The sequence below is a fragment of the Orbicella franksi genome, chromosome 5 (assembly GCF_964199315.1).
Source record: "Orbicella franksi chromosome 5, jaOrbFran1.1, whole genome shotgun sequence".
NCBI classification, from domain to species: domain Eukaryota; kingdom Metazoa; phylum Cnidaria; class Anthozoa; order Scleractinia; family Merulinidae; genus Orbicella; species Orbicella franksi.
Window position 1 is genome coordinate 29,448,914 of NC_138149.1, and position 21,550 is coordinate 29,470,463.

The 21,550-nt window shown below is 40.8% G+C and overlaps 4 protein-coding genes across 5 annotated transcripts in view; 2 read left to right on the forward strand and 2 right to left on the reverse strand.

Moving 5' to 3' along the window:
• LOC145488047 (gamma-aminobutyric acid receptor subunit beta-2-like) overlaps positions 1-1,724 on the forward strand; it is a 30,558-nt gene extending 28,834 nt beyond the window's left edge. Inside the window, exon 10 of the mRNA XM_081466814.1 lies at positions 402-1,724. Within this exon, the coding sequence (XP_081322940.1) occupies positions 402-680 (279 nt within the window). The 3' untranslated portion in view covers positions 681-1,724. The remainder of the gene's footprint in view (positions 1-401) is intronic.
• Positions 1,725-1,746: 22 nt separating this feature from the next.
• LOC145488038 (tRNA (adenine(58)-N(1))-methyltransferase catalytic subunit TRMT61A-like) lies at positions 1,747-15,786 on the reverse strand. The gene is made up of 10 exons (XM_081466805.1): positions 15,666-15,786; positions 14,432-14,539; positions 13,666-13,828; positions 6,761-6,863; positions 5,847-5,944; positions 5,257-5,315; positions 4,048-4,135; positions 3,403-3,482; positions 3,125-3,205; positions 1,747-2,486 (listed from the first exon to the last, which is right to left on the reverse strand). The coding sequence occupies exons 1-10, from the start codon at positions 15,723-15,725 to the stop codon at positions 2,121-2,123; spliced, it is 1,206 nt and encodes a 401-aa protein (XP_081322931.1). The 5' UTR covers positions 15,726-15,786; the 3' UTR covers positions 1,747-2,120.
• Positions 7,047-13,229, reverse strand: LOC145486887 (uncharacterized). Its single transcript, XM_081465596.1, has one exon. The coding sequence runs from the start codon at positions 13,227-13,229 to the stop codon at positions 7,296-7,298; it is 5,934 nt and encodes a 1,977-aa protein (XP_081321722.1). The 3' UTR covers positions 7,047-7,295.
• Positions 15,787-15,853: 67 nt separating the features above from the next.
• Positions 15,854-21,550, forward strand: part of LOC145488026 (dynein heavy chain domain-containing protein 1-like) — a 54,841-nt gene continuing 49,144 nt past the window's right edge. For both annotated transcript variants that reach the window (XM_081466787.1, XM_081466788.1), the window contains exons 1-4: positions 15,854-18,121; positions 18,869-19,128; positions 20,171-20,345; positions 20,988-21,206. In XM_081466787.1, coding sequence (XP_081322913.1) covers positions 16,052-18,121; positions 18,869-19,128; positions 20,171-20,345; positions 20,988-21,206 — 2,724 coding nt within the window. In that variant the 5' untranslated portion in view covers positions 15,854-16,051. The remainder of the gene's footprint in view (positions 18,122-18,868; positions 19,129-20,170; positions 20,346-20,987; positions 21,207-21,550) is intronic.

The following is a 21,550-nucleotide window of genomic DNA, read 5'->3' on the forward strand; positions in this document are numbered from 1 at the left end:
TTAGCTTTTGAGTTACACTTGTTAACTCAAGAAATTATGATCTCTTGGTTATCTTTATCGGTATTGACAAGTGATGGTGTTCTAGCTCCGATGTGGGATCCAAGATGGCGGCTGTTCTATTTCAACGCCATGTGACGTCATATTTCATGTTATGTACCTCAAAAGGAAAAACGAAATTTTTTTAACGCGCTATAAATCCTCCAAGTTTAAGCTTTAATACTCTAAGAGTTACCGGAGCGAGGGCTTCAAAAGCTACCCCCCCCCCCCCCCACTCCCTCCTCAGCCCTAGCAGACAAAAAAATGCCCTGTCTGCATAGGGTTTCAAAAAGGAAGTGGACTTGAGTGTTACGATATCTCTATTTTCTTATCTTCTTTCTTGTCGTTGCTGTTCCATTGCACAGAGATATAAACCAGAGAAGGTCTGCAGTACGCAGTTACAAATGATGGAGTTTACAAAAATGGAACAAGAGCTGATGATTAGCGATCCCAGTGAAGTCAAAAATTATCAAAACAAATGGCTGAATCTCAAAGAATGGCGAAAGCGTTTATACAAGGAAGAATCCATTTTGGCGGTTGACGAATTTTCTCTGATATTGTTCCCACTGAGTTTTGGCATATTTAACGCCATCTATTGGATTTCCGTTGTCAGCGAAGCGCAATCTACGATCAAGGCTTCGTGAGCTCGTGGCATACGATCAAGATGGTGGAGCCATTCCTCGCACCCAAATTTCGATCTGGTAATGTGAAACGGCGTTGCAGAGCTATTTAATTAAGAGTCTATATTTATAAGTTATGGCCGTTCAAACTCCAAAATTTATTGGCTTTAGCAAAAAGAAACAGTTCGTTATGTGGATTTGATATAGTACGTTTTACTTTATGGATCGATACCATTATGAAATCAATGTCTCATCTCTTAAAGTTAACAGCATGGCTTACCCCGAGGCGTGAAGGCACAGGTCATTGTTGCAAGAATCAACGTACTGGACAATGAATCTCTAACGACCAGGGAAGCTTACTCCAAACCGTTTATTTTCGCTCGACTTAGTAATCTTAGTAGAAAACAAATCAGGTCACTGGAACAGAATATCCGCAGTGAGAATTTCCCTACATTCCTTTTTCTTTCACGTACTGAGAGAGTTCCTTCTATCATCGAAAACTCCAGTAATTGGTCTATTGTTGACACCAGAGCTTATATTTGCTGAAAACGCAGATCTATATGAAAATTAACTTGTAGCCTCTCTGACTTTGATGACAGTCATCAAACTCTAAGATTTGATACTTACTACACAGTGTGTACGTATGTTCAAGGCGGGACATCAGTAGAAATGGCCGCGAGGATTGTGGAGAGGTGCAGTTGGGAACAAATGGTAGAAGATTGTGTTTGAACAGGTGAAAACAAAAGTTTGCCTTATATAAATGCATGGAATTGGGGAACTGTATGCATGCCCAGGGATTAAACGAAAGAAAAATCATCCTCCCTAATATTATCTCCCGTTAAAACGTTACGTTTATATATATATAAAAAAAAAAAAATAATAGTAATACTATCAACTTTTGTAGGCCTCGTCGATGAGTATTAATAAATTAAGGATAACCGCAAAGTAATCGCCACACGAATATCCTGCCGGTCGTCAGCACAGTCAATTCCTTTCCCGCCTGAAGGTCGTTCGAGATTCGACGTGATTAAAATTATTTCCAAACTCAAGTCTCTGCTCTGTAGAGAATCGTACGGCTACTAATCGGCTAGTAATTAAAAGAAAAAAAAAAATCATTTGCTCTCGCTGCGAGTTTCCATAGCGAAAAAATTAGCTAAAATATTACCCTGCCCCTTTATTCACATTTAATAGCAAGAGTCAAAAATCATTTGATTTTTATAATCCTTTTTGAACCCATTTTAGACATATATAACGAAGAGAATTGAATAATGCAGAGGATTGAGACTTGTGTCTTACATTGTAGAGTCAATTTATTTTTTGCATGAAATATTTATACCATAAATGAGAATATATAACACATGCCTACAGCTTAAAGCCCGCGTCGTATTTCGCCTGAGAGCATAAATATATAAAATTCATAATAATAAATTGTAAACAACGCCGCGTGTTTAATTACTTATTTTATTATTTTCCATCGCCGCTTACTGTATCGACATTCAAGTTCTGCGCAAACAGCGTGGCGAATGTTAAATACCCCGTATGCCCCTGCATCTCCTTCAGCGGTTTGCCTGTCAAAATGTTCGCTTTGTTAGCTTTCTGTGACATCACTGCCCTTACATTTCGCACCAGTCCCGTCGCAGGGTCAGTGTCCGTAAATTTACGAGGACTGGGCCTCGATGTCTCCGTTCTCCCGCTGTTTGAGATTTCGGATTTCACGAGTGTCTCATCATTGCTAGGAAATTCCTGATTAGTGGGAATATTTTCACTCGCCAAAGATTCTGTCGACTGGTCGCCAGCGTTTTCTCGATCATCTGGCAAACTTGACGATGTCTATTAAAATATAGAGAAAAAGAAACACGTTGGAAAAATATCAATGTTTATTATGTCTTACAGATTCACTTTACACTGTAAGAACTGCGTGATTTATTTTGTGATCAGGGAAAAGCCAGAAGTCAAGGTGACCCAACCGGAAGTGCGGTTGCTGCCTCTCTGATTGGCTGAGACATTTTAAACAGCCAACAAGTGTCAAAGCCTGATTTAGTGATTGGTGATAGAAAGGTTTTCACTTAAGTATCGTAAAACCAAAACCACACCGATTACTTACTAAGAGGACTACTTAGCCAATCTCAAACCGTAGTAAAACCAAAACGGTAACCAAAACCAAAGCCAAAGTAATTGCTTAATTACGTTCCACACCCAATAGCTGTTACTGTAGTTATCAGCAGCTTGACACTCAAACGAGGCGAAAGGGTCAGTTCTGCATTGCATTGACCCTTTCGCCTCGTTTGCATGCCTTTTAAAACAAAAGAATATTTGACCGCAGTCTCAACTGCAATAACAGCTATTGAAAACCGCTCTATGAGCAGTATTAATCCACCCCCCCAAAAAAACACCACCACCACCACCACCACCACCAACAAAGAACACAAAAAAAGCGAGATCAGTAAGTGTCCATCATCGTAGTTTACCTCGTCACTCGATGCTCTTTCAGTATCAAGTTTTCTCTTCCGCGATGATGAGTCCATTGACATTCCTTGTGACTCAGAAACCTATTGAGAGAAAACAAATCACCTTTTGTTCGTCACGACGCGCGGCCAAGCATTGTGACTTCATGGGTTAGCGATAAGAAGAGAGAGAGAGAGAGAGCCTGCAAGAACATTTCCAGCGTCTACGGTTGTGTGGTTGACTAAGGACTCAAGGAGGAAGAGCGAAACAATTAAAACAAATTAAAGGAACGAGGACTTACATCCGGACCCAGGTAAGGAACTTGTAAAGGAACCGTTTTCACATCAAATGTTCTGGAAAGACACTCCATGACTTCGATATCTGTAGAAAATACCATAAAAGAAATGAAAAACGCTATACAAAGTAAATCGTAACACATGCACGTGACAGCAAAAGAAACTTTGTATTCTTACATGATAATAAGATCAAGATCATTGAGCGGGAAGCGGTAAAAGCGAGCACTTGGCAGAGGGAACTAGCTAATTCTAATCTTCCAAGGAGTGAACTTACTGAGAGAAATTAGAAATTGTGAAATGCAGTTGACACTCCTAACAGGAGAAGTAGGCGCTGTGAGACCAAAAGATACTATATTGTCCAATAATTAACGATTAGATCACGAGCTCGAGTTTTGTATCACGGATAGGAATCTACATGTAGAGCGAATAATCTAATTGTTTAGTGTAAATCCATACTAGTCGTTCAAAACTGGATCTAAATCCTCTTCACTGACACTTCGAAAACACAAAGAAGCGGCCGTCAGTTTGTTAACAGCCTTACACCGCTAGGCTACTTACTATCTACAACAGATTAGATAGTGAGTAGCGTAGCCAATCAGAGAATGGCATTCGGTTAGTAGATTTTTAACTAAATACTTGACAGTGTTTACCTCTAAATCCACAAGACCTCAGGGTCTCACAAGTCTTCTGCACTTGTTCAATGCAAGGAGAAAAGGAACAGATTCTTCCACCTTCCGACTGAAATAATATAAACCACAGTTTGGAAATTTTTTCTACTTTATTCATGCAACACCAGCAGTGATACGTATAGCATCTGAGGTTTTTTGACGAATGTCTCCACACCTATTTTTTAGGAGTGACTAAGGGATTGTAGGGGTTTACTCAAATCGCTGGCGACGACAAAATCATTTCAAGTGCGAAGTTCAACGAGCGGTACAATGGTTCTGCATTTGCGTTGCCGGCCATTCCAAAACACTTCTTGAAATATTTGCTACGCGGTTGTCAAGATATTTCTTGGGCCTGGTTCATACTAGCGACATAACGACATAATCGCTTATGACGCTTATGACGCTTATGTGACACCGACATGAAGACGTAAGGAAAAGATCATTTATTTTTCTTGTACCGTTATGTGCATGCTGCTATGTTGCTTTTATGTCATTATGTCAGCATGTTCATACTACAAACATACCGACATCACGTTCTTCTTATGTCGTTATGCTTATGTCTTTATGACGTTACGTCGTTAGCGTGAACCAGGCTCTAGTCTATAAAACGTGGCTTTAGGCAGCTACGAAGATGCACCTCTATAGAACAGCGACTCGACCGCCACGAGATTTGGGTCGGGAGAACTAAGTAGCCGCGTTAGTTACAGGCTTTTTAGGGATTCAGTTCGAAGTGAGCGGGTTTAATGTGCCGGCAGGCTTACTTCACATTTCGTAGATGTCCTCTGCTAAATGCCGACGTGAAAACGGTCCGTTAAAGCTGGTTAACATCAAGTCTCAAATGACAGAAAAAGGATACCAGTTGGCGCTTCGTATCGCCACCAAGCGAAGTCACCTCGCCACCAAACACCAACAAAAAGATCCATACACTAGTCGAGTAAGGTAGTTGAGGGGAATTAACTGGCGAATCGGTTTGCCGCGCTTTTGTTTTGTTACTTTCTTGTTATGATTGTGCAGTAGTCAGTTTTGCATCCTTGAAATGGACAACGCACTGCTTTCTTAGCTTTTTTTTCGAGTCGCGTATATAGATTATTCCTCGTTCTTTATTCAGCTTCATACAAGCTTTTTAACTTCTGTATGTTGTTCTATGACCGGATCACTAAATTACATGCAAGTCGTATTACTATTACTTACTTTAAGTGCTTCTTTGCTGGATTTTATTGCATCCCATGGTGCAGGTAAATCAAGAAAGACTGGAAGAAAATGGCCAGTGCGACAGTTTGTTAAGCGTAACAACAAATTAAACGATTCTGCGTTAGTATAATTATAATAGCAAGTCACACCAACCCAAGAGAATAATTAGCTTTTAGTACGCTCTTAGCTTTTCTTTGCAACCACCTTCTTGTTGTTTATACAGTAGGTTACTGAATCTTTTAAAGAGACATTCAGAAGTGTTTGCGTGGATAACGTTTAGACTAAGAGCAAGAAATTTCCGTGCTCAAAGTACTAGACTAGTGTTAAATCACAAATTAAATTAATAGAGTAAATTTCTAAATATTTATTAGTTCAAAAATTAATTTATTACAGACTGACTTAATTTGTTTCAGCGTTAATTTATTGAGCCTCCCATGGCCCCATTTTCCCTCCATTTGGCCACAGACCGTTACTGTGTTCAAGCCCCTGGACACTTAATGTCAAATTTCAAATTTTCCACTGACGACATTCGCAATTCAACCAACTTTATTTCAAATCAATAGAATTATTTTTGGCACGGGTTGTTATACCTGCATCAGCAACTTGAGTGAGGCCAAATCCTTCTTTACAGACGTCACGACAACTCACTGTCACTAGATGACCAATCTTGTGATTCTCAAATTCTTTCCTGTCAAAATTCGAAAATTATATAAAAATTACAGACAACAATCAGTTTAACTCCGAGCACAAAAGCCTAGTTTCTAGTAACTACTTCTATTAACTGCACTTTGAACATAGTTTATCATTATGACAAGTTCTACAGCACCAATTGATTAAATGCTGCAAAGCCTTGATTGTCAACACTCAGTAGCTGTTAACCTACAGGACCTGACATTGGGGCACATGGTGGCTAAATGTTAAGGGCGCTGAGCTCCAGATTGAGCTGTCTGACTGGACTGCAGGACAATTAAATGTGGTAGGGCTAAACAATCTGGCCAAGATGAAAAAGCATTTAGAGGGTCACTGTTCTGCAGTTTTGTTACATGTACTTTCAACTGGTAATTTCAATCATTATCCATGTCATCTGGAGCCCTAGACAATTGACCCTGGAAGCAAAAGAGTGATAGGGCTATAGCCATATCGGCCCCTCCCTATCCACAGTCTGTTGTCTGGGTTTGCCCCCGTGCCTTAGGGTCAATGTTCTGTATTTTTGGGCAAGTCACTTCAATTTTGAGGGCATGCACTTTAAATAAGGACCAGTAAATAGCTGGGGAAAACCTAAGATAATGCTGGGACAACATATACATTCTGTAACACTTGATGAACTAGCATCCCATCTGGGAAGCCTACGTGTAGCACAATACTCTGAGCTGCTTTATGCTTTACAGAAATGGGAGTTAAGCACAAAGAGCTAGTACATGTACAGTATGAGCCAGTTGCACTTAGAAGGCTTCACTTTTTGTACAATACCCAGCATGATCTATTGATTACAAGAGCTTCTCACCTTGCTGTTTCAGCTCGTTCTGAATGGAATTCAAACGTGTGAAGATGGCCAGATGGAGCAATGGTTCGTATTAAACAATGCGACATGGAGCCACTTCCAGTCCCTTAAGAAACGATAGGAAAAAAAAAAAAATAAAAAAAATCCATATTTTTAAATTCACTAATCACAATCAGGGCCATAGCCAGAAACAAAGTATAACTGAGGAATGAAATGAGTTGTGACTGAGGCAATGTCCATGGTTTAATTCTTCTCCTGGGAATTTACGGTTTTTTTGATGACTTTAAACAACATGTTGCCGCTACTTCTTTAGTCCCCAATGAACTCGCATAACGACAACAAATTTGATTTTAACACCTTTTTAATAACCAAAGACACGTCCAAGTTTTACAAAATCAGTTCCACGTGAGTCCGTCCGGGTGGTTACAAAGTTTTGCAAGCTACTTCATGTCATTGACACGAAACGTCACGATCAAAATAAAACAAAAATAAAATACTGTTCTTCGGCGGTAACATCCTCCCCCCGTGTTCGCCCGATTTAGTTGGTCGAACACTCTTCAAGGACGGCAAGTTTTGTCACAGGGCGTCTCATTACTCCAAACTTCGTTTTCACGTCTGCTGATCTTACAATACTGTCAAGTCCAGGAAAGACTTTTACGATCCTGCCAAGGGGCCAGAAACCTCTTGAAACTGCCCGATCAACCACTAACACCAAATCTCCGACCTTGACATTTACAGTAGGTTGAGTCCATTTCTTTCGAGTAATCAAACCAGGTAGGTACTCTCTTAACCAACGACTCCAAATATGATTTGCCACCACTTGTGCTTGTCGCCAACGTTTGCGACTTGACAACTCCTTGTCGTCAACGATACCGGGCGGTAAGTTGAGAGATCCTCTTCCAATGAGGAAATGATTCGGTGTCAGAGCTTCAAGGTCATCCACATCCGAGCTGACTTCAGTAAGCGGACGACTGTTCACAACCCATTCCACTTCAGCAAAGGCGGTAAGCAACACCTCATCAGTAAGAACTTGTTTCTGTAGAACAACATTAAGGGCTTTCTTGCATGATCGTACGAGGCGCTTCCATACACCTCCCATATGAGGTGCGGCAGGCGGGTTAAATACCCACTGAATTCCCTCTTGGCTCAACTCACTGCCGATCTTATGCTGATTCCAGCCATCGATGCATTCACGTAACTCACGGTCTGCTCCTACAAAGTTTGTTCCATTGTCGGAGTAAATCACAGTTGGTTTACCTCTTCGAGCCATAAACCGCCTAAGGCACATGATGAAGGAATCGGTTGACAAGTCAAATGCAACCTCCAAATGAACTGCTCTAGTCACCAAGCAAGTAAAGAGACAACCATATCTCTTCTCCTCTTTTCTAAGATGCTTCACTTTAAGAGGACCAAAGAAATCCACGCCAACTTTCGAGAATGGTGGTGCAACACTTAAGCGATCATATGGTAGACTTGCCATCAAGGGTGCTTCTGGTTTCGCTTTTCGCCTTCTGCAGTAAGAACACTGATGAAGGATCTTTCGCACTGTAGCACGACAGCGTAAGATCCAATACTGTTGTCTCAACTCATTTTGTACTTGGTCCACTCCTTCATGTTTCAATTTCTCGTGACAGTTCATGATGATGAGACGGGTCAACTCATGATCTGGTGCTAGTACCACAGGGTGACGACTGTAAAATGGAATATCGGCTCTCTCAATTCGACCACCTGCACGAATGATTCCATGCCCATCAAGGAATGGTGAGAGAGATACCAATTTGCTCTTGCTTGAAACATGCTGTTTCGACTTGAGAACTGCAACTTCTTGAGGAAAGGATTCTGCTTGGGCAACGCAGATCCAAAACTTTCGAGCTTGCTCCATCTCTTCGACCAACAAAGAACCAATGTGACGTTCAGATTTGGGGTGCTTACAGTTATATATAAACCGTTTCAGGTAAGCAGTTACTCTGAGGAGCTTTGTTAGAGATGAGTATTTCGCTGGAGATAAGAAATCGTTCTTTGAACCTTTCACCACACCAGTCCAAGTAATGGCCATTTCTTGGGCTTGTGGGTCATCATTGGACGGCTTGAGAATTTCAAGCTTTGCATTTCCCTTCGGCCATCTCTCTTCAGGTAAGTGTAAGAAGGCAGGGCCATTTACCCAACGACTCCCAGAAGTATTAGAGCTCACTGGAAGTCCCCTGCTGCCATCATCTGCAGGATTTATCTGTCCAGGACAGTGGTTCCATTGGTTGGGTTCGGTGCTGTCCAGGATCTCTCCAATTCTATTAGCAATAAAGGCGGGGTGGCGCTTAGACACTCCACGAATCCACTGAAACACAGTACTGCTGTCTGTCCAATAATAGGTGGAATCAATGATGTAATCATGTTCCTTAATCACTATAGCAGCCAATCTTGCACCCAAAACAGCAGCCTGCAGTTCAAGCCTTGGGATGCTCAAGGGTTTCTTCGGGGTTACCCGAGTCTTCGCTGTAACAAATGCACATCGCACTGCTCCACTGACATAGCAGAATCTGAAATAAGCCACTGCGCAAAATGCTTGTTCACTGGCATCTCCAAAGACGTGAAGGTCAATAACAGACGGGTTGTCTGGTATGTGACGATAGAAATGGGGCATGTGAAACTGTGCAATTCCATCCAGCTCTTCCTGCCATTTGGACCACTCCTTTAGAAACTCTGGTGGCAGTGCATCATCCCATCCAATACCTAACTGCCACACATGCTGGAGGAAGATTTTTGCTCTGACCAGAAATGGAGCTAGAAATCCAATCGGATCAAAGAGGGATGCTATCAAGCTCAGAATCTTCCGACGCGTGTCCGCAATGTCTCTCTTCACCACTTCATAGACAAAACAATCTGAGCTGGTATCCCAAACGACACCAAGAGCACGTTCCATAGGCATTACGATGCTTTCCTCCACAACCTTGATAGAGGGCGCTCTTTCCGATTCTGGTATTCGCTCGATCACTTCTGTCTCATTAGAGATCCACTTGGTCAAGTGAAAAGCTGCTTTGTTTAGCATTTCAACAAGTTCTTGTTGCAGTTCCAGAGCTTGATCACTTGATTTAACAGACTTGAAAAGGTCATCCATGTAAAAGTTTCGCTTTACGGCAAAGGCAGCATTCGGAAACTGCTTCTCATTATCTTCTGCACTTCTCAACAGAGCATAGTTAGCACAGGTTGGCGCACATTTGGCTCCAAATATGTGACGCACATACTGGTAGACTTCTGTCAATGATTCAGGAGATTGACGCCACAGAAATCGAAGGGAAGCTTGATCTTCTTCTGGGACAGCAACTTGGTTAAACATCGCTTCAATGTCTCCTGAAAGCGCAACCTTTTCTTCTCGAAACCTCATGAAAATTCCAACAAGGTTGTTCAGCAAATCTGGGCCACTAAGAAGTTGGCTGTTTAATGATGAGCCTTGAAACTTTGCAGTGGCATCACATACTCGACGAACCTTCTCAGGTTTCTTGGGGTTCAGAACAGGGTGGTGAGGAAGGTACCATTTGCGCATGGCTGGTGCAGTTGTTTCCTCCTTAGTAAGCTTTTTGATGTATCCCTTTTCCATATCCATGTCAATAGTTTTCCTGTATCTTTCTGCCAACTCGGGATTACGATTAAGCTTCTTCTCCAGAAAATTCAGACGTTGAGCAGCTGCAGCAAAATTGTCAGGAAGTTTGACTTTGTCATCACGCCAAATCAAAGGAACCTCATAACGACCATCCACCTTACGTGTACTTTCATTCAAGAATTTCATGACTCTTTCATCTTCAACTGAGCGCTGGGTATCATTGTCATAACGACAACCAAAGTTCTCTGTTCGCCACCAAGTTTTTACGGTGTCATTGAGTTCCTCATCCGGAGTCGCCACATGAACTTTACAAACAGATTCACATTCTTGAATATGGCCAGGTAAGCGACCAGTAACAGTCCATCCAATCCTAGTGCGAACACCAACAGGGGAACCCTTTGGACCATGTCGAGTTTCCAGGGGAACAATAAGTTCCAGGACATCACTACCAAGGAGCAAAGTGACTTGAGTCCCAGCGACTTCAGTCAGCTCCAAGTCTGATAGGTGTGGCCATCTTTCTTGTAGCTCATCAAGTTTCACTTTCTTCTCTGGCACATTCAGGTGATCAACTACAAGAACTCCATTCACATCAAATTGGGTACCAAAGTCATTCAATCGGCTGACTTGTACATTAACACGCTTTGTCATAAGCTCAGATGTTTTCTGAATTCCATTTAAGACCACACTTTCCAAAGGACCATCCAAACCAAGTCTTCCAGCAACATCTACTAACAGCAAGCTGCAAGTGCTTCCTGTGTCCAGCATAGCATATGTGTTGAAATATCCCTTTGGACCATAGAGGGTTACTGGTACTACTTGTAACAGAACAGAGGTGTGACTGCTTCTGTGAGATGTGTTAGAATGTTCAGTAGACGAACCAACTTCGGCTTGTGCTACTGGGTTAATAGCAGACACTGCATCACTGCTTTCCACCGAAACATTTCTCAAGTTGTGCAACAGAGCATTGTGTGATCGCGTACACCCATTTACACCACACTGTTTTTGATTTGAACAATTGCTAAGCCAATGTCGAGGACTGAGGCAACAAAAGCACAACTTATGTTTCTGTACTTCATTTAGGCGTTCTTCCACACTTAGCGCCTTAAACTTGGGACAAGAAGATAACTTGTGTTCCTGCCCATCACCCATAATGCAAGAGGACTTTGTTGGCCTGGGGCGAGGTGAAATGTTACTTGAGAAAGTGTTCTGTTTTTCAGTCATTCCATTTGATCCACCAGACCGAGGTTTCTTATGAGGTTGGAATGGAAACTTACTTGACATTTTTGGGTAACAACAATCATCATAAATATCTGCCTGACCTTTTAACCACACACTGAAGTCATCAAGATTAGGTCGTTCCAGTTTGGTAGCTTTGGTGTTGTCCTTCCATTTGATTTTGAGCTCCTGGGACAGTTTGTCAACGGCAAGGGAAACATTAGCTTCTGCTTTCAGATCACTTTCATATCCAAACTTCTTAAATGTCCACACAGTAGTTGACACAACATCTGACAGATTTCTCACTTCTTGAGGTTTGTCATTTTGTAATCGAGCTGTTTTTTTCAGTTTGTCAAGTGTGACTTTCACAACAAGGGAAGGTTTGCCAAATCTGGATTCCAGTTCTTTCAGTGCTTCATAGTAGGAATCTCCACTGTATCCATATCCTTCAATTGCAGACTTAGCTTTACCAATAACAGAGTTCTGAAGATGTTGCATTTTGCCATTAAGGGACAGATTAGCATCATGAACAATTGATTTAAACATTGAGGACCAATCAGACCAGTGTAAAGGGTCACCATCAAACTTACTTAGGCGTAACTTTGGAAGAGAGTCACGAGTAGAATGACTACAAATGGTTGTTTTTCGGTTGTCCGTACTAGTTAAAGCTGGATGCTGTACTCCACTTTGTAAATCTCCAATCCACGAGTGATACAAAGGCAATGTTTCATTAGGTTTTTTCGTGCCCTGAGGTGCAATAAATGAAACAGCTGACTTTGGCTGTTGTAACAAAGGTGAAGGTGTAACAACTTTTGTAGGGTTGTCAGGTGGCAATGCAGTTCCATGATTTGCTCCAGTTCCTTGCAACAAACCAGGGAGTAGTGGAGGAATTATTGTTAACGGTTCATCAAGATTAGATGATGGAACAAATTTCAATGAATCATCCTCAAAATCAAGCAATCGATTAGACAAAGCTTCCGGATCATTAACTTCATTTTGTACCTTTTGTAACACTGCTGCTTCTGCTGCGAGGCGTGCAGCCTCGTCCTTGGCTTCCTGAGTCTTTCTTCTTTCTTCAGCCATGAATTTTAGCCTTTGAGCTTCATCTTGGACAAGTTCAAGTTTCCTTTTAACCTCCAGTTGTTTTTCGAACTCCTCTCTTCTTCGCTGTTCCTCCAAGGCAAGTTGTTTTGCTTTAATTTCTGCTGAAGTAATTTTGGCGCGAATTTCGGCCGCTTGGGAGACATTTCTTGTCGAAGAAGTTTTCCATGATTTCACCGAGCTTAATCCGCTAGAACTTTCCTCTGCCCGCTCGTCAAGATGTGCGTTGGCCTGAAGTTTAGCGTCTTCGACTCTATCGAGTTGTTCTTCATACCAATCTATTGCGGCTTCGTGCTCGTTCTCTGGGATCACTGAGACGAGTTCATCATTGAGGCCTTTCGCTTCGTTAAGATATTCCTGCAAGTTGTTGACATATCCACGTATAATCGCTTTTCGACCATACTGTTCGATGGTGGACTCTAATTTCTTCAACGTGTTCGTGATCCTTCTTTTGACGGCTGCCCGTTTGTTTTTTAAAGTAACAATGTTAATACTCACAGTACGAGCTGAATCCAAATGGCCAAGATGGCGACCGCCATCAGTCGCTTCGGTCGATTCCATACCAAATTCCAAAATCTTCGCCACACCAAATTCCAAATTCTTCGATTCGCTCGTTCTAATCCGGCTCGAAGGACCAGAAAATGTTGCCGCTACTTCTTTAGTCCCCAATGAACTCGCATAACGACAACAAATTTGATTTTAACACCTTTTTAATAACCAAAGACACGTCCAAGTTTTACAAAATCAGTTCCACGTGAGTCCGTCCGGGTGGTTACAAAGTTTTGCAAGCTACTTCATGTCATTGACACGAAACGTCACGATCAAAATAAAAACAAAAATAAAATACTGTTCTTCGGCGGTAACACAACAAAAACGAAAAAAAAAAAAAAAAAAAAAAAATGACTGAGGTAAGTACCTTGGTTTGCCTGTTACTAGCTACGGCCCTGACAATAGATACAAACCATTAAACTGCATTAAGTTCCAACGCTTTTCATACCTGACTCTACAACAACAGATCCAGGTTTGATAGCCAACTCTAGAATGATCATGCTGATATCTGTGGAGTACAGAATCTGCGTTCTGTGAGGTAAGTTAACTGTCCATAGCTCAGGGGTGGGGTGAAGGAGGTACAACCAGCCTTTTCTGTTTAGTGTGTACATCTGAAAAACAGATCTCAGGCTTATAAGCTGAAATTATTTACATAAAATAATATAAACAAACCAATAGTTTAGAAAGTCGAGTTCAATGTTTAAGCTGTAAAAAGGAAAGTTGTGTGATGGGGTAAAAAGGTCAGAAAAAAAATTAATGTTAAAAAGAAAATACTGTGGCATGAAGTTTGTACAGATAGATCTATGGATGAAGAATTTGCAATCAACCTTATGTTTGTGTAATACGGAAGTGCAGTGGGTGGAGAATGGATGAGATATCGATGGTCCAAAGATTATTTTAAAATTATTTTATGAATTGTCATTTAGGATTTTGTACTTTCAAAATTGATTTACTGTTAGGACACTTAAACCAAGAACACTTTAGTTTGTGATTTTTTAGTGACTGTTTCACAGTAAACACCTAGAATGAGGTCTGATCCTCACATAATGTGACGGATTAGTTTTTTTACATTATAAAAATGACAAATCCTTTACATCATATGAAGAGCCCTAATATGCTATAGTCATAAAAAAGAAAGAGAAAGTAAAATAAAAATATTGAGTGTTCATAGCTTGAGTATCCTTAAAAAAATGTTGATGGTAAGTGTTAATTACCTTTGTTCCAAATCTTCTTCCAATCATATCAGCATGTGGCAATGCACCATGTTTTGTCTGATGAACCTTGCCTGGTGTAACTGTTAGAGCTTGCATGGAATTATGACCCTGAAGAAATAAAAGATACACAGCATCACTTTATGAATGAAGAGCCCCAACCACATCTCCTGGCCCATCCTTCCACCCCTGCTCCCATTGTTAGTGGATTACCTTTATTTTAGTCTACACTGCAACCCATGCAAAGGTGTCACAAAATGTAGGAAGCCAGGGGTCTCTTTCTCAAAAGTACCGACAGTTACTGGGCCTAAAAACATGTGGAAAGCTGTTTTTTCTTTGCCATGTGCACATTCAAGATCAAGATATTAATAGTTTTAAAATTCAAACAACAAAAATATGAGGAAATGAAATTGAGTTGAGACCAGCAGCACCATTCCTCCTTCATGGGAGGGCCCATGAATTAGGCAGCGGGGGGGGGGGGGGGGGGGGGGAAGAGGAGATTTGGAGTATCCCACATCTTGTTTAATTTTTGGCCTAAATATCCCGTACACTGTATACCACTAGCTCTAATTGCAAAATTATTTTCCTCCTCGATATACCATTTTATCTGATCTAAAGATACTATATCCCATTACTTTTCTCCACCATATATCCAGTATCGCATTGTATTTATTTTTAAACATAAATATCCCATGTTTTGAAAACCCCTAAGAGGGCCTCAATATGATGGCTTCGGGTCCGTAAAGTTACCAGGACTTCAGTAAAGTAATCAATCCTACGTGCAGTAGTGGAGGGGCTGACTAAGTATTTCTGGTGCCTTCAAGGGATTCCATGAGAATATTTGGGAGTGAAGCATAGTAAATTTATGATCAACACATTTCCCCTAATAATCTAGCAACAAACGCTCAGAGACCAATTACAATCGAGAGGATTACAACAAGAATCATCATTATTCATATGTATTTATGTCAGTTATCATTATTTATTTACCCATTTTCAATTTATTGTCTAGGTCTTTATTAATTAGTTATTTTATATAGAGCAGGTCCACATCAGGACTTAACGTCTTGCCAATTCCTCAACCTAATTTATCAAATAAACCATGAAAGCTTATGTACAAGTATGTATCTGCATGTATACATGATGTCGCACGTGTTCAAAAATCGAAGACACGGTGTTACAGAATGTTACATCTTGCGATTAACGGTAGATGGCTATTAAAATGACTTATACTTACTAAGGAAAGGATAACAGTATCACCCTCAGAAATCCGTTCTTTGTACTCTGCAAAACTCATAGCTATTTACTTCACACCCAGTGAAACAAGTTTCGAAATTTCCAAGATGGCTGCTTCTCATGTGCAAGTCCGCTGAACGTCTGTTCCGTCTGTACATGGTAACGACTGCCATGAATGCTGGGAATTTTAAACAGTTGCTAGCGCGAAAAGTACACAAATATGGCGGACTTTGGATGAACTTTCGCGAAATTCCTTGACTCTTTTTAGACTAGAGCAAATGGAAATCGCTGAATTTGAGCTGCGTCTGTTATTTGAAGGAAAGAAAAAAATACTGGAAAATTGCTAATAGAAGAAAATGATAAACATTACGTGGAGAACTTTGCAAAATGTCAAATCAACCTGCTGAAGTAGCCTTTTCGCAGCCGAAACTTCCAGCCATCAGTGAGTCAAGAAACTTGGTCTCGCAACCTGTAGTCACGACTTCTGCAGTTTTGAACGATACTAAAGATCCAGAGAGGCCTACTTTGTCTCGGCTTAAAAGCAACGGCGAATTAGAAAATGACGATGTACGGATTTTGCTTCAACAGGTTTCACGGAGTTTTGTCAGTGCATTGCAACAGAATACGAAGCAGTCTTGGTGTCATCTTAGTGACGTGCTGGAGATTGTTAAGCCATATGCGCACTTTCTGACTGGAGCTCCAGAAATAAGTCATTATGTTGAACGTGCTTGCCTAAAAATCAAAGAGGGAGATAATCAATTCAGTTTTGTGGAAGAGAAATTGCAGTCTGTCTTTCCTGCCGAATTTTCTCTCTTACACGAGGGTAAAAGACCACTCAATATTCCATTCCCCCCTGAATCTTCAACAGAAAGCCTTTTCACCCCAAGGGGCCGTCAATCTCCATTGTCTAAGGGGGTGAAAGTCCCCCGTGGGGAGCACATATTTCCTCGGGGTAACACATTCATCTTTGATCATTCAGATGGAGATGTAAAGAGCTATGGGCCTAGGCCATTGTGTCTGGAAGACCTTAAACGGTCTCTTCCTGGAGTAGTGCGGGAGATAGCTATCAGGGAAGCAACTTTAGGTGGTTCCCTGGGGACAACTGTATTAGCCCTTGACATTGATCTGCCGCAAACAAGGGTGCCAACTCCACCAACTACTCCAAGAAGGTCACCGAGTCTGCCTATCATTAGAACTGTACCAGTGTCAGAGCCGGGCAAGAGTGCCCAAGACAGTGAGACAAAGAAGGGGATCTTGCCAAAGACTGGCAGAGAGGTAGTGGAAAGTTTTGTGAAGGGACGTTTCTTAGGTGAAGTAAAGTTTGCATTCCTGAATGTTGCACCCTCAGTACGTTATGATCCATATAACCTTGTGGTTGTACCTGAGGAAAAGGTGAATCCTGAACATTATGTGATTTCATCACATTGCATTTTGCACGTGAATCCCAATGGTCCATCAGAGTCGCAGTCACTGGCAGAATGGTACAGGGAAGCGTGCTTGTTCAAAGCAATATCAAACATTGGCTTTTACATGAACTTTCTTGTGGCCAAAATGTTCAGGAAGTGGAAGGACATAAAGAAATTCAGTCAGTTTCTTAAGGTGGAGACAGAGATCGAGAAATCTCTCATTTCAAATGTTCCCAGTTTTGGATCTGCTTTACTTCGGATTTCAAACCTTCTTCAAGACCTGCAAAAGGTAACATTCCTCCCATTTGATGTCAGTTTCTCCTACACCCTGGAGGAGTTTGAGGACACCATTTTTAGAACTTGTGACACAGGCTACAGATACATGGAGAAGTTTTTCAACTACTGCCAGATGATTGTTGACAAAACACAAGAGAGTTGCTTTGAGTATCTGGAATACTGTGAAGGGCAGGTGAAGAACCATCGTCATAACTACCAAGAATCCTTGGCAGTTGCTAAGAAGAAGAGGGTGATTAGGCAACGCAATCTGAAGCTTGCTCGAGATGAAGTCAAAAGACTTGGTACCTTTGTACGTCTGGTCGATCACATTGTTGTCTCAAATCTCTTGACATTAGTTCAGGGGAACATTTCCAGGTTTGTGGATGAAATGATGCCTGGCCCGCGACCTGAGAGAGATGGACTTTTCTCGGCTGATATCATCTTTGGAGATGATCACAAGCTTACCCTATCACCGTCCATCAAGCAGTTTGCTCATGCTGTTGGCATCGCCCTGGAAAATGTCATTAGTGCTAGCTGTAATCTTTCACATGCCATGGAACTGGGAAGCAAAGCACAACAGTTCCAGGAGAAAACAGCAGATGAAGTGGATGAAAAAGCAAGTGATGAGAAGTTAAGTGATTTTGCGCTCCAAAGTGATTACAACAAAGAGAAAAAAGCGGTTGGTGATATTGAGAGGTTTATATATGGTACTGGGAAACACTCTGAAAAATTGGTTACCGGGAGACAGCATCACGTGTTGAGTGCGGCACCTATGGTAAGAACGGTATTACTTGTAAACTTGAGTTAAAGAGGTTGGATTACATGACAGTGCATGTTACAATCAACTTTCTGGTTTTACATGTAATTTACCCTCATAATTTGCACCTGTACTGCATGAACTTTGCACTTACAAAACAATACTGCACTTGTACTGTAAGTTTGGTTACAAGCTACTAAAACATAGATGATTGCAAATAGAGGAATGTGATCCTACAGTATCTCACTGTCTTCATTTTGAAATGATTGTATTATTTCTGCTTGATGAAATTTAGACAGCCTCTTATGGTTAGCTAAAATTATAGGGACTTTCTTATCCATGAGTACCTTATGGCATACCTGTTGATAGCATTCTAAACTGTCATAAAACCTATCTCGCCCTACAACTATGTAGATAGGTACTGGCAACATTGTCAGGAAAAATTGACCAAAGTACATGTACAGGGTGTTTTGTTCTGCGATGGACTAATGTGTACATGTATGTAGCTTCTGATCCAAGAGGATTTGTGATACTTAGTGGCTTCATAACTATGTGTTAATTGAAATTAAGACATGATGAATTTGTGTACATGTACATGTAGAGTGTTTTACATGTATATGGTTTAAGCCACCTACACTGTACATGTAGGGTTGTATTCTGTAGTTCATAAACTTTAATAAGCTTTTAATGTCTCATTAACTGTTTTAAATATTAACCCCATCTTACACGTACATGGACATGTATGTACTTTCATTCTTTGTGCAGACACCACGTGGAGAAGAATCAGACTCTAGCCCGGGCTCTAGTACAGTAACACGTACAGATGATGAGATAAATGAAGACTTGGGTGGTTTGGATTCTGAACTAATGAGTGGAAGAGACATGACAAGGCAGGCCACTATGGACTTGTGTTTTCGGCAAGAGCGTGATGGGGGCTTGATGGTGGAAGGACAGCGTTTCCAGGATTTTACAATTGACAGGAGTCCGCTGACCAAGGAGAAACTGATGAATATCATGCACAAGAAGTAAGTTGTGTTAAAGACAGTGCTCACTTTTGTTAGTGCGTACATGTTCTGTGCATCACACAAGGCATTGTTTACATGTCATGCGTGCCCTGGCATTGACATCGACACAATCATCTATGAACAGTTCTGGTGCCAAGTTTAAAGAGTACTGCTGTAATATTCCTAGAGATATTCTTGATTGAGTGTTGTACTGATTAAGTGGAACCACCTATGACGTCATCACTTTCCTCATTTGCATAATACAAAAACGTAAAAATATCTCTAAAACTAAAAAAAAGATATTCCAACAAGGAAAATGGCATTCTTCTTTACTTTGAAAAGCCTTTCAAATAAGCAGCAATTATTTTTTACTTCATAGGCACTTTAACTGTACATATAGATGTCTTCTATTATCCTTTAACAACTGCATCGTACAGTATGGAAGATGGGTGCCTGGAATATCAAGGGGTCTCTGTGACCAGCTAGTCCCCAGACAGTATAACACTTCCATGGCTGGCAATCCCCGCAACCAAGCCATGAGCCCCCATGCAGTCTTCTACATGTAGGCACCCGTCACACTGAGTTAACAGTGGAGATGGGTGTGGGGGAATGGTTCTACCAAAAACCAAAAAAACATTCCAGGGACTGCTATGCTAGTACAATGGTAAAGTGCACTGGGGCTGCAAAGTAATACAAATAGCGTTGACCAGAAGTACCAGCGACTCTTTGTTGTTAACTTCATTTTAAATTGCAAATAACAGCATACATGTAAATAAATTATAGCCATCATCCATGTGTACATCATGCTTGGCTTATATTGTAGAATCCATATGCTCTTAACAGAGGTTCATATAGGGCCAGGCACCGGGCAAATTGACTGGCTCTGATGATGATTTTGCCCTTTTGGCTTGACCATCTAGAGGAAAGTTTTTCTTATATAGTTCAGTTCGAAAAGTTTTGCCCACCTGTGAAAGTATCAGTTGCTCTCCTGCTGAAAATGTTACATGTAATGAAACCCCTGCCTTAAAGTTTTTCACTGATGTTTTGCTTTTTTGGTTTACAGTAAGCAGATAAGAGGAGCTATCAAGCGGCAGGAAAATTTGCTTTCAGAAGCTGCTAAAGAAGTGGAAGAGTTTTGTGAAGAGTACAGTTGGGTGGCTAATATTCAGGCATTTATTTCCTCTTGGGGCAGTGGAGAAATGCATTCCTGGAGAGGTCAACCAACACAAAAAATTGAGGTACGTGTATATAATATTTTTAATGAATTTGAACAATGTTGCAAAATATACAAGTCATACAGGTACAAACAAGTACTTCTTACATGCAATTGACACCTTTAATTAAGGTTGATCATTATAAGAAAATATGTGACAAAATCATGAGCACTTAAGGTTACTTCAAACCTTCGCGGGGCTACATTGGTCAATATTTTTTTGGTCAAGAAAATTAAAATCCGTGAAGCTTAAGTTTGCATACTGTATTTTGCATGAACAATCGCATTTGATACCTGATTAATTCGCTGGAACGTCAGTCGGTCATTTTGGAGTTGATGGCCTCTGCCGCCTTTGGAAAGCAAAATCCAAAACAAAGCATAATTTTATTGAATTCCACATTTTATAACCTTTCTGTTGATATAATTATAGTTTGTGGGGGTTTCCTTGAAAACAGTGCGCATGCGAATTTTTTTTCTGGAGTACACCCGCGAAGGTTTGAGGTAACCTTAAGAAAAAAAAAAGTGTGCACCAAGATTTTATAGAGATATAGAAACCAGAATGGTAGTTTGGAAAAACAAGATCTGCTGTGGGATACGTTCTGACAGGCGAGTGGAAAAGCGAGTAAAAACCAGCTGTAACAAAAAACATTTGTTTGTAACATTACAGCAACAACTAAATCAGATCAGGACTTGGAGAGAGCAGGTGTCCAGTATCACAAAGAGTTTCTGTACAGAGAATGGGATATTCTTTGTTGACTGTCATGAGGTTCAACATTGGATCCTTCCAAAGTTGAACAACATCTTTAAACAGCTAGTGCAGATGGTGGTGTTAGATGTCATTCGACTTTCTGACGAGGAGGTCAAAGATGTGGAGCAGTTATCTGAGGTACATGATTGTAATGTATTGTTAATTTATTGGACAGGTAATTTAAGTAATCACATGATTTTGAAAGCAACCTAGAAAAACAATAAGCATGTTGAGTAAATTTGTCAAAAGTTAAACAAAATTGCATCAGCCTTCAGTGTTCAGGACAAAACCTGGATCTCCTCTACTGGACCTTGTTCTGGACCTTGTTTTGGACCCCTATCTGGACTAGTATCTGGACCCCTTTTCTGGACCCCTATTTTTCTTCCAGAAAATATTTGTCCCTGATTTAAATAATTAAAATTGATTTACTTGAAAACATGGAAGTCAACGTTTTGTACATGACCTGTGACCAAAGGGTGAAT

Bases quoted from the DNA above. Each gene is read 5' to 3' on its own strand.
- LOC145486887 (XM_081465596.1), bottom strand. From the start codon at position 13,229: ATGGAATCGACCGAAGCGACTGATGGCGGTCGCCATCTTGGCCATTTG.
- LOC145488038 (XM_081466805.1), bottom strand. From the start codon at position 15,725: ATGAGTTTTGCAGAGTACAAAGAACGGATTTCTGAGGGTGATACTGTT. The intron at 4,136-5,256 runs GTAAGTAATAGT...ATATTATTTCAG, and splicing joins CCAGCAAAGAAGCACTTAAA to TCGGAAGGTGGAAGAATCTG. The intron at 3,206-3,402 runs GTAAGTCCTCGT...TTCTCTCAATAG, and splicing joins TTCCTTACCTGGGTCCGGAT to GTTTCTGAGTCACAAGGAAT.